Raw genomic sequence first — 12,020 nt, 5'->3', positions numbered from 1 at the left:
TAGCTCTTGAGAATATAAGAACTGACACACTGACTGACTGACGGCTCTCCACCAACACTTGCTGCTCGTCAGACGCTCGCTGTTTGTCTGTTTGCCAGTGGACGGTTTTGCTTTGGTTAACCAATAACAGCCACCGATGGAGAGCTCAGATTTTATGGAGAGAAGTGCTGGATTCTACGAGCCCATCAGGGTAAGTGAGAAGTTTGTGTTACTTAAGCTTGACTTTTAATATTTTCAGACTTATTTGAGAAAAAGGGCTCAGACGTTTCAGGTCAAACTGCCATATTCAAATGTATACAACTACCAAACATATGATGTCTGACACAGTATGAAGATATTATTATTATTATTATTATATAATGAAGGTAGGGGTCCCTTGCAGCTCGGTCACCGGTGACTCAGTGATATGAATCTGTATCTTGGAGAAAATGAACACGTCCTCAATCCACTGTCTGTCTGCATTTACCAGACAAAAACATGCTGTTGTTAGGAAACACCAGCAATCAGTCAGTCTGAACTTATGTGTTCCATTAGGAAAGGCCACATTTACATGATTTTACTCAGTTAAATGACGACATCATTGCTCGAGTAAAACTTTATCGTTGTTTAAGCAAACACAGTAAACAAACATAATGAACAAATATGATTCAATAATAAAGGTTAATTATTGATGTTTCAGGAATCTGGCCATGTCAGATAGTTGGCAGAAAACTACATTCATGTGATGTCATTTCCTCTGCAGGTCTTGTTCGGCGCCAAAATTTACAAGTGTGCTATGTAGATCTGCCGGCACGTCAGGAGCTCCAAGGTTCAGGTAAAAGCTTCCACCAACCTGAGCGCTGATGTAAAACGCCATGTCAGCTGTGATCAGCTGTGTGACTCATCTGCTCTGTGTCCTTAAATCTGCTCTGCTGAGGGAGCCGCTGCTGCTGCAGAAGAGGAGCCGGAGCCCTGCTCACCTCACTGTGGAGGACCTGCTGGAGCCGTCATTCAGCACAGCAAAGACTCAATGAACACACACACACACACACACGCACGCACACACACTCCTAACTGTAATGAAGCAGAGTAACGATGTGTGTATTCTGTCTATTTAAAGCCCGCGGGAGTTTGAACTGAAGGGCTTCGACGAAGAGGAAGCTGAGCTGCAGCTCACCCTTCTGAAACCAGAAACCCAGACGCTCACTAAGTTTGGAATTCTTGTTCCATTATTCTGAGTTGATCCTGCAAATGTGTTTGAACCTGCTCTTCAAATCTCATTCTTTATTGTTTTCAGTTTTGGGAGGTGAACAACAGAAACAAAAGGAAGGATGTCAAATTGGAGCTCGGAGGCTGCTGGAGTTCCCAGAGGTCGTCCCCCCGGAGATGAAGTGAGTCATGTGTGACATCATTTATTCAGCTGCAGGGATTCTAAAGCTGCCGTTGTATTCTGGAAGGTTAAAACATTTTTCCTCTCACCAACGGGAATCCCAGATTCTACCGTGTGGCTGAGGAGTTCGCCAACATCCTGCAGCAAACGCCACAGGCACCCCCTCTGCTCCACCCAGGTGGGCCCAAGGGAGGGGATCTTAGAGGTGGTGTCTAAAGTGCTGCAGGCGTTCTACTTACACCCTGCATGCCCCGTCCTGGATATGGTCTCCAAAAAGCTCAGTAAAGCTTTTGTTGTGGTCACCAAGGCGGTTGAAGACCGGGTCTTCAGGGCTGGTGTGATGAAGGACAGCAAGGCCACGCTCTCACGCTCTATAAGGGATGAGATGGTGGTGGCCGTCAGGAACACTCACCACCATGATGGCCTGAGTAAACAGCTCACCAGTTTTGCCCCAGCAGTGCTCAGCTAGATAGCTGATGTCTGCGCGGAGCTCATTACCAAGCTGTTCCACGGCGAGGCCCCCAACGAGACTCCTCCCCTTGATCAACTGACTCCACTCCCTGTCATCCAGGAGAGGAAGCATGAGGAGGAGAAGCCCCTCCCTCCAGAAGTATTTATATTCTCAGCAACGTTCAGCCCTCCTCTGAGGAAGGAGCCCACCAGGGAGAGGAGGGTGCAGCCATGCTTTCATGGACAATTTTCCCCCACAACATAGAGCTTGATAACTGTTTTAATTCATCAAAACAAGAAGTACTATGCTTACATGCACACTATATTCCATATTCTGACAAGGTAATATTCCAAATAAGGTGCATATGCACTGCAGCTGAGGGAATATTCCTGTTTACATGTTATTTGGCATATTCAGAATAAACTATTCTTTCTATGTGGGAAAGAACACATGCAATGAGACTACTGCACTTCCAGTTTGTCGCTAGGCAACCTCACTAAAATTCCAGTTTATGTAAGTCGTATTAAATTCATTCATACACAAAAATACAAAGGCATCGCAGTAAAAACACACAACAAAAAGTCTCAAATGCAGAAAGCAAATGTGAAATCGCACGCCTTGACCTCTAAGTCGTCATGGTAACATGTAAACATATCGCTGTTATCAGTGGCAGTAGAAAGGCCAACACAAGCAGTATGTTGACAACCCAGAGATCAGGGTGATCAATTGCAACACATCCACTGAGTCATATTTCTGTAGTTACGTAATGTTTTGTTTGTTGTATTGTTGTTTGCGAATATTAATACAACTTATGTAACTCAAAGTTTTGCAAGGTTGCCTAGCAACGAACCAGAACTGGAGCAGGTTCATTGCATGAGGTATTTCCCAAGGACAAAGAAGATTTTTTTAGAATTTGCCAACCAACATGTAAATGGGAAGATTCCCACAACTGTGGTTTTTATGAGCAACCTCCTCAGAAAACAACATAGATGCAAAATTCGGGGGAAAAAATTCACGAAAATTAGGACCTCCCTGCGCCTTTATTTTTTTCAAAAGCCCACAATCAAAACTATCCAGTGTCAGCAAACCAAACATAATAACAGGCTCCCAGATGTAGGTAGTGTAAAGCACCTCCAAATAAAACAACCAACAGTAACTAAATGCATGTAAGACCCCGGTGTGCTGTGGAACCAGCCCTTCAAGCAGAGTCTTCATGATGACATTTTACTGAACTGTGCCTTTAACTGTATTCACTGTTATATCTGTTGTGTGTTATAACACCCTGCTGGAATGACATTTTTGCTCCACTAATAAGTAAGTGATCCCTTGGAAACCCCGACCGAGTATGTAATTGCTTGTTTGTGAGCAGAAAGAAGAAACGCTACAGGGAATGCAAATAAGTGAATACATTTGAATCAATTTTCAGTGCTGGCCATATTTTAGAGGGAAGTGTAAACACTCCTCTTCCAGTTTCAGTTTTAATTGAAATAAAGATTCAAATGGAAAAAGACCAGTAGGCTGTTTTCATGTTCATGTTCTCTGCATGGCTAAAGCTCTAAGATTAAAATGCCAATGAAAAGTTATTTCCTGTATGATGCTACAGTTGAAATTATGAAGACGTCAGGACATCACCTCTGCAGTGGGCCAGAGCCGGGTGGCTGACACACCTGTAATCCCTGCACGAGAAATATCAACTCATTCCTCTTCTACCCTTCTTTTCACTCTTGATTTGAGTTACATGCAAAGACAAACACCCCGCCTCTCACCCGAAGGCTGCTGGGACAGACTCCAGCCCCCCCGTGACCCTTAACAGGATAAGCGGTTCAAAATGGATGGATGGATGGATGGATGCAAAGACAAACAATCTCAAGTCACTTGCAACAAGCGTGACATTTTTCCGTTTGTTAAATAAAATACAGCTGAATGTCTTGAGGTTTCCACGACAACACAGGACATCCAAGCTAGTCTGAGTGTCATACTGATTTTCAACTTCAGCTGTGCAGCACATTGACTACAACAACAACAACAACAAAAGTGGGGTGGTGCCTGGAGAGAAGAATGTCCTTAGAAAAATACGTGAAAATATTGAAGCCAGACATACTGCACAGAGGAAGGCATCTCAGCCCACGTACACTTCACTTGCGAAAAACAGCCCTTGTTACAGAATTTCACTGAATTTTCTCAAAATCTGTGTCAAAAACAAGGTGACAAAACAGCCAGATGATAAAGGTTTCCTAGTCTAGATTATCTTCATGGCAAGAGTGTACACAACCACACAATTCCATCCAGCTTCACAAAATGAACACTTTACGTCACTGGGAAAGCAATTCAGAGTGGTGACTCCAAGGACTCAGGATCTAACAGAACCCTGTGTAACTTTATTTAAAAAAAAGGAGATGGACTCTACTAAATTGTTGCAGTTGTGTGTAAAACGTTTTGGATAGAAAATCAGAAAAAGAGGAATAATGTGGATGAGGCCATGGCCCGCAATGAGCATGGATCGTGCATATTGCAGCACCAACTGGAAGAAATACAGTTATACTGTTCAAGGACTGATCTTACGTTAGCCCTTGGCTAGTACAGACAACCATACATCTGAGTATATATTTGTCTCAGGAAAACATGACTTGAAAGTACCAGCTAGTCCTGCTGGCTAATGCAGAAAAAAAATTAAGCTCTATCCCTGCTGTTGTTTTCAGAGGAGGCTACTGTCTCTAGTATGGAATGTCCAGTTGGTGACATTTGATCTCCTTATGGGCCCCAATATTTCATTGCTGTTCCTTTCACAATAAAGGATTTTATCAAGCATGTGTGATATTTATGATCTGAACAAGGAGATTAGGTCTATAAACCCCTCAAACTACGGGGTCATTTGGGCAAATCATCTGTTCAGATCAGCATCAAATCAGAAACACATTGTTGGGAGGGGCACATTGGTCCTCAAATCTGATTATCCTGTCGCGTGCACCCAGTTATAGGTGTCTCAGCGGCACTGATCCTGGGTGGGGTCCACCAACACAACCGTAGTTAATGCTCTAAATCACTGAAGGAAGACTTGCTCAAGATTTGCTTATTTTAGAAAAACTACGGTATGATTCAGTTTAATGGATTGTGTCTAAAATGGAGCTCCAGCACAGCACATTCATGGAAGTCATCACTGTGCTGTGCCTGCGGGTTTTGAATCTACAGCCACAAATTAATAATGGTAGGTGGTTACTTCGACAAAATGACGTCTACGTGAATATGCACATCCAGTAACTATAAAATGTCTCGATGTCTAAACTTTCCTGAAGGTTTAACGCCCTCATTCAGAAACACAGGCAGGGATGCAGCGAATGCAGAGACTGAACAGTATAAGTCTCATTTGTGCTTCAGGGTTGGTTTAGCCATTAAGCAGAGGAAGTGATTGTGTGTGGGTAGTAGAGATGATCTTTAGTGCCAGTGGGGAAAATGGGATGTTTGACCTGGGGACAGCGCTATATTAAAGTAAACAAAGTCCATGACTATTTTAGAGAGCATTGCCCTTGTGTGACCCATCTGCAGCACTTCCAGAACCAGAATAAAGCATGTCCTTTGATGGTGGGAGGAAGCTAGGAGCACTAGGAGAACCCTGGTGGAACCCACTCAGACATGGCACATGCAAGTAGCTGGGATAGCCAGAAATGACAAAGACATGACAAAGACACGAGGATTCACCCACTAGGGACCATGAATGTCTTTTTTAATGGGAAAAAAAGAGATTTACATCATCACTGAATGTTTCACATTGTGTAAAAATAGCACAACAATTCTGCTGAAACAGAAAGATGAAGGTTTCATGGCTATATCAGCTGCTGCTGTCCCACTTGCGTCTCACTTTGATGTCACCACCCTGCCTCTCTTAATCTACTTCTTATTTCCAGTGAGAAAACAAATCTTGGTATGACTGTGTATGTTTGCTGCTGTTGTCAGCAGACTTGAGTTCCTGCATCCACAGCTCAATAAAACAAGTGATAACTGAGACAGGACCTCTTTTCTCTCATTCTATTTTCCTCCCAGCTTTTTTGTTTCTTGTCCATTCACATATTAATAGATTTCAATTAGGGAAAACGAGTGGATTTAACTGTAAGCATTCTTAATCATAGTAATATGCCCCCCAAAAATTGCAAATATCACAATATAGATGTGAATATTAGCATCATTTACAAAAAGGAAGTCTACAGTTGAGGTTTGCTTTCTAATGAAGAGGTTCAGTTCTCCTGACACTGTTAATGATCCGAAAATCCCTTTCAAGCACTCCTTTACCTCTCTATTAGAGTAACGCCTATGCTCTCACTGTTTACACATTTGCTCTTTCTCACTCGTAAAACACTTGCGTAGTGAGGGGGAAAAGATAAATGCTCTAACATTATGAGCCTGGGGCAAATCCTATCACTCTGTACAAAAAGGATAAGAAACCTAACTAAAGGCAACACCTGTAAGAAAGAAGTGTTACAGTTCAGCACAAGGCTCGCCTTGAGGAAGGCTTCAGCAGAGTTGTCATGATGTAGTTAAGAGCTGATCTATGCAGTGTTTCTTCAAAGTACTTTGGACTGACACACACACACACACACACACACACACACACACACACGCAAAAATGTAGACAGGCCAACATGACTTAAATAACCCACAATAATTCCACTCAAGGACTCTGTTAGAAGTTAGCTGTATTTAATCTGGACCCAGCCCTTGCCCTGAACATGGGAGAGGTCAGAGGGACTTAGTTCAGGTTCATGGCGGAGCCTGTGGTGGAGGGTCAGCGTGACACAGGGGAGAAGCAGGTACAATTCATACCAAGCCAAGGAACCCTGGTTTAAGTCTGGCTGCTGCAAAAGCGCACCAGCTGCTCCCACAGACCCAGCGAGGGAGTGGAGATTAACATAATGACCTGCAAAGACTGCTGCTAGAGCAGACGCACCCAAACAGCTGCATGAATGACTGGCAAATGACTCTTTGAAAAAAAAAGATGAAAGATGAAAAACATTCCACTTTATAATAAAGTCTGATGATATTATGAGATGCTGTGTATGTTTGAAAAGCTGCAGTGGCGCTTAAACCTGAAGGACAAATATGATTAGATCTCTGTGAACGCTCTCAAAATTCCTCTAGACAAGTGTAGGTAGCTATTAGATTAATCACACATACAATAAGAGAGATTAATCATCCACTTTCACTGCAGTTAAAAAAAACTCTTACTTGTATCTAAAAAACGACAGTGCGGAACATTACATCATCGGCTCAGCTGCTGCCTACTCTGTCATGGCTACGTCAGCTGTAAAAACTGGATTAGCTGTGTCAAGAATCACACAACCCTCGCCAAAACTGAAGCGTGACGGAGATGCGGCTGTACTCATCGAAAGGAAAACTGATAATACGCAAACTGTGCTTTTACATTTAAATATTGATCAAATACCTATAACGATTTATGCTATTGATTTGAGCTTTAAAATGGAGGGCAACGTTAACTACAGCCTTCAGAAACTGTTCAGTTTCCTCTGTTTATTTGCTGAATGACATCACTGGAACATGTTCTGTTTATTTTCTGTTCTGCTGCACATAAGTTATTACTGCCTGTGTACTTGTATTGTTGAATGTCACTCATGGAAACCATTCATGTTCGTACATATTCCAACAAGAGTGATTTCATTTCATGAATTGATAGTTACATGACTGCATGATTTAGATGAGAAAACATCAAACTGATAGACACAGTAACAGTTGAATGGATTTGTTTCAACAGGAACAGTTGAATGGTTTGTTCCCCTCCCTGTCTGCTTGTGTTTTTCTGGACAAGGAGCTGATAGTGTTCATTAAATATTCCAGAGAAAAACTGACAAGTCAGATATGACTTGAATGCTACTTGTTTGTCATTCTTGAGTTGAAGGCTGTGCAGCGATGTTCTGCTGATCCAATCACTTCCACCTCTACATGGAACTATGAGCAATTTAGTATCAATCCTCTCAACTAGACTTGCTGCTTTGCCCAGCCTCCAACCCAGTGACTCACTCCCCAACTCCTCAAGAGATGTGCTGGCAACGGACAGGAGCATCCATGACCTTTAACCTCCCTGCAAGTGCACCAACTTCTCTTGCTTGTGGTCGTGAGAGCAGGTTTGTGGGACTGTGCTCCTTATATAACTCAGGTTGCAAAACCATGATGAGTATTTCAGACACTGGCTCGAAATGGTATAGGAGATTGACAAATGGTCAATGGTTATAACGGTCTAAATGTGAAACTCTGTACAAGAGATCAGCCTCATTCATGAAATATTCGGCACACATCTGTTCTTGCTGACTTTATAACTCTGAATTAATCTTACAGACAGGAAACAAAGCCTGCTGGCTATTTGTAGCCCCTTGCTCCTGACATCTATTTTGCTCTAACGTTGAAGTCTTTACAAGCCTAGGTGACTGACAGTTATATGAGGTATACAATAGATGTCAGGAGCTATAAATAGCCCTCAGGCATTGCTTCCCATCTCGAAGGCTAAATTCAGGATTAAACAAGAACTACAATGTGTAAGAACATCAGATGAATGAGTCCCGTCGTTTTCCTACCGCAGATACCAGAATCACCTCAGAGTTAACAGCTTCTCTATAATGTTCACTGAAACCACACACTTCTATCTTTGCCCTCAACACCTTCACACATCCATACACTCACCTTCTTTGTCATCATGGCGAATAATGGCGTCCTGTACGACATCGGCCAGGCTGAAGCGGACTTGGTGTTTCTTGCGGTGGGCAGGTGGGGCTCGGACCTGAATTCCACCCTGCTTGCGCTGAAGGCTCTTTTCCCTCTCATAATACGCCCTGACTTGGTCACAGCGCATCCTCCTGACGAGCCGCTGGCGCTGGCCAATGGGGAGAGACTCCAGCAGACACTGGTCTATCTCCATGTTCTGACGAAAGACGTTACATAGCTGGAAACAACCTGTTGAGACACAGAGACAGAGAGAGGTATAGTAAATTATACAGGTAATTAGAATACATAAAATGGCTCTAGTTCAATGCAAAGACATCATTACAGTTAGCACCTGAAATTTATGGTAAAACACAGCCAGCTTCTGCAGGCAGAACTGTTAAACATTTGCATTCAACACAAATCCTAGGGCCCCTCTGGTTTTGTGTGCTTTCATGCATGGTTTTGTGTCTCCTTGCACATCTGTGCAAGAAATGATTCAGACCAGCACCTATAAAGTAAATGTGAGGTGTCTATTTAGCCCTTGGGCCAGTTGAGAGTCATCATAGCATTTTGTTTGTCATCTTTTCTACGCCAACACAACGATTCTCCTGACTCTGCATAATCACTCGGTCTCAGCAGACCTAAGCCAAACAGAAGTCATCACGCAGCAGCAGCTATTATGGTCTGCTTGGATGATTAGTAAATGCAGCGCTTGTGCAGAATGGGAGTGAAGAACAAGAGTCCCCGAGTGCACAGGTTATTACAGAAAATACCTGACTAAGATATGACTGAAAGTTCAGTTGAAAATGAAAAAAACAAAACCTTTTCGACTGCTATTCATCAGTATACAGTATGTCAAAATCTTCGACTATAAGCAACACAGAGTTGAGATTCAGGACGGTAATGATGGTGGTGCCCGAGTGTTTCTGAGGGTAGGTCTCTGATTACAAGTCAACTTTACTATTTGGGTTAAACTGGATTATATTTAAAAAGTTTCCATTTGATGTCCTTCAGCTGTTCTGCCTCACCTCTCAGAGATTTGCAGAGTTTACTGAGAGTTTTAAGCCTATTTGTTGCTAAAGTGACAGCTAACTGCTGCCTGCTTCCAGCCTCCAAGTAAACACCACCAAACCAGGACGGAATAGAGCCTTCAAACCTGACAGAGGTCCATCTGACCACAGGGAGACATGTGCTACGGTGGGTTAGCCCAGTTAGGTTCCTGATGGTCAGAGAGCTTTTCTTGTTGTAGTTAGCTAAATTAGCTCTGCAGTCAACATTAACAGCCCCAGGGTGCCAGGAGCCAAACCCAGCAAGAAAACCATCTTGGTGTTGTATCGTTATTCTTCTTTATCCATCTCTTCATGCTTAGATGCTGTGTCCAGTACATGTCTGACTGTGCACAGCAAGCTCTTTTAGTATTTCATGGTCATGATCACCAAGAGCTCCCAGTTGAGCAGACACTTTCAGATCCAACACTATTGGCAATTTATCTTCTTTACTCCCTTAACTGTTGGACGGGAACATCTTTGGCTACTATCCCTCCGTAACTACTCATTTTTGTCAGGAAACACAAAGTAGCACTCCGCTTTCATGTCATCTGGCCTTAAAGACATAAACTAGAAGAAGAACTGGAAGTGCATTAGTATCTGGCACGAATACCACTCACAGCTCCAGATCCTAGCCAGCTCTGAGAACAACCAGGACATGATGTCTTTGCAGTGTTTACCTTTCCAACTCTCTTTGGGCCTGCTGTCTCTGCACCTCGAGACTTCTTTGATCAGACCTCCCATTATCGTTGCCGTTCTTAACCTTCCATTTTTTGTTTTCAGTCTCCAAAACTCAGTCAGTTTCTCTCACCACCGATTTGTTTGAAAGTTGCTATATATCAACATTTATTTTATTTCTCTTTTTGGGAAAGTTAGCCAACATCAGGCGCAGACTAGCTTGTTGTTAGTGGGACACCATGATTACATGTGTCTCCTTCTATCAACAATTCAATCAATCTTTTTTTTTTTTTTTACAAATCCCTCGTTTCTTTCTCATGCAAAAGGAGGGTAAAGCAACACAATTAACTTGTAGTGAACTGTACCTTGCGCACGGAGCTGTAGTTAGACAAAATTTGTATCAACTACGCTCAAAACAAAGCAGGTACACACATAAGGCTTTAACCGTCCTTTTGTTTAATATGCATCTCCACCTCCATTCAAATACCTGCCCTTCTTCACCTCCTTTTACCACACTTAAACACACACACCTGCTGCACAATACACCCGTATAGTACCATCTGCTCTGGTTAGACATGTAAAAAAAACAGGCTTTTGTGTTCACATCCCACACAAAGATGTCATTATAATACTGTTCACACTAGGTGTCAGCTTCAACTGTATTTTATTTTAAGAACAAGGCTGCAGATTGAGTAAATAAACACACGAACACACTAAGAAACACAATCAACCTACTGCCTTTGTCAATATAATTCCACTCCATCTCGCTATAGTTCCTCAACTCGCCTCCTTTTTTCTCCTGAGTTTAAATTTCTTATCTGTTTAGCTCTTTCTGTATGTGTTCACTTCTGTTCTATGGTGGAATGAGAAGGTGCACAGTTGTAGTACAATTGTATTGTAGTTCTTTGTAGTGTTAACACACAGTATGTAACATCAATATCGTATGAACATTACACACCAGATAGCCTTAGCCAGTGTCCCGGTCTTTTCCTCATGGATAGATTATGAATACCCAACTCAGTAGAGATGCATGAGGGGCCTGTGTCATTTTTCTCACCGACAAAGCCAAATGCTCTTCTTAAAAGGCCCAGCTTTGAAAGCTCGAGGGAGCTTTGGGCTTGCTCCTCCTCTTTATTCCACAGGATAGAAGATGGACCCACTGGCGTGTCACACCTCTGCGAACTGCCTGGTTCAAAACATTGTTTCAGTTCAGAACTACAAGAGATGTGATGATCGGTCGGGGTATTTTCCTCACCCATCCTCCACTATAACTGGGTAACAAGTGAGCCAGATGAGCGCAGTTTACTCAGAGTTGAAGCTTTTTCAAACCTTGGTGGATCAACACGCTGCTTGGGTTTGAGGCGCAGCGAAGAAACAGAAAATCATGCCTGCTTCAAGAAAAAAGGCTTTGAGAGAATCGCAGCCAAATACAGACTTTTCAAAAATTTGATGGTGCTGGAAGATGTTTGCGATCTTCAATACAAGTAAGACTCCTCTGGATTTCACAATGAATGTCTAAACCGACACTATTTCAGTCCATCCTGCACTTCTTGGGACACTTTGCTAGAATACATTATGGTGATCCTCGTTGAAATTGCTGATCATCACTTAGTTCAGTAAGGTGCCAATTCTGGGGATCATGGTAGTGTGAGACACTTTAGTCTGAACTAGCTAACTTATCCTTTGATTGACTGAAACTTTATTAATAAGTGTGTTCTTTTCAAATTGTATGAGCCACACAAGGTAAAGGATAAAAAGTACGATATCTCTC

At 42.6% G+C, this 12,020-nt stretch overlaps 1 protein-coding gene across 8 annotated transcripts in view; it reads right to left on the bottom strand.

The window, feature by feature from the left end:
- Nucleotides 1–12,020, bottom strand: part of myo16 (myosin XVI) — a 120,488-nt gene that overhangs the window by 80,044 nt on the left and 28,424 nt on the right. For all 8 annotated transcript variants that reach the window (XR_015118737.1, XM_086220506.1, XM_086220507.1 and 5 more), the window contains exon 2: nt 8,505–8,774. Coding sequence is in view for 7 of the 8 variants with exons in the window: in XM_086220503.1 (XP_086076629.1) it covers nt 8,505–8,774 (270 nt within the window). In the remaining variant the exon portion in view is untranslated. The remainder of the gene's footprint in view (nt 1–8,504; nt 8,775–12,020) is intronic.

The sequence above is a fragment of the Aulostomus chinensis genome, chromosome 12 (genome assembly GCF_037954235.1).
Source record: "Aulostomus chinensis isolate RoL2024-O1b breed Wild chromosome 12, RoL_Achi_v1.0, whole genome shotgun sequence".
In the NCBI taxonomy this organism is placed as follows: domain Eukaryota; kingdom Metazoa; phylum Chordata; class Actinopteri; order Syngnathiformes; family Aulostomidae; genus Aulostomus; species Aulostomus chinensis.
This window is presented reverse-complemented; position numbering and strand designations above follow the sequence as displayed.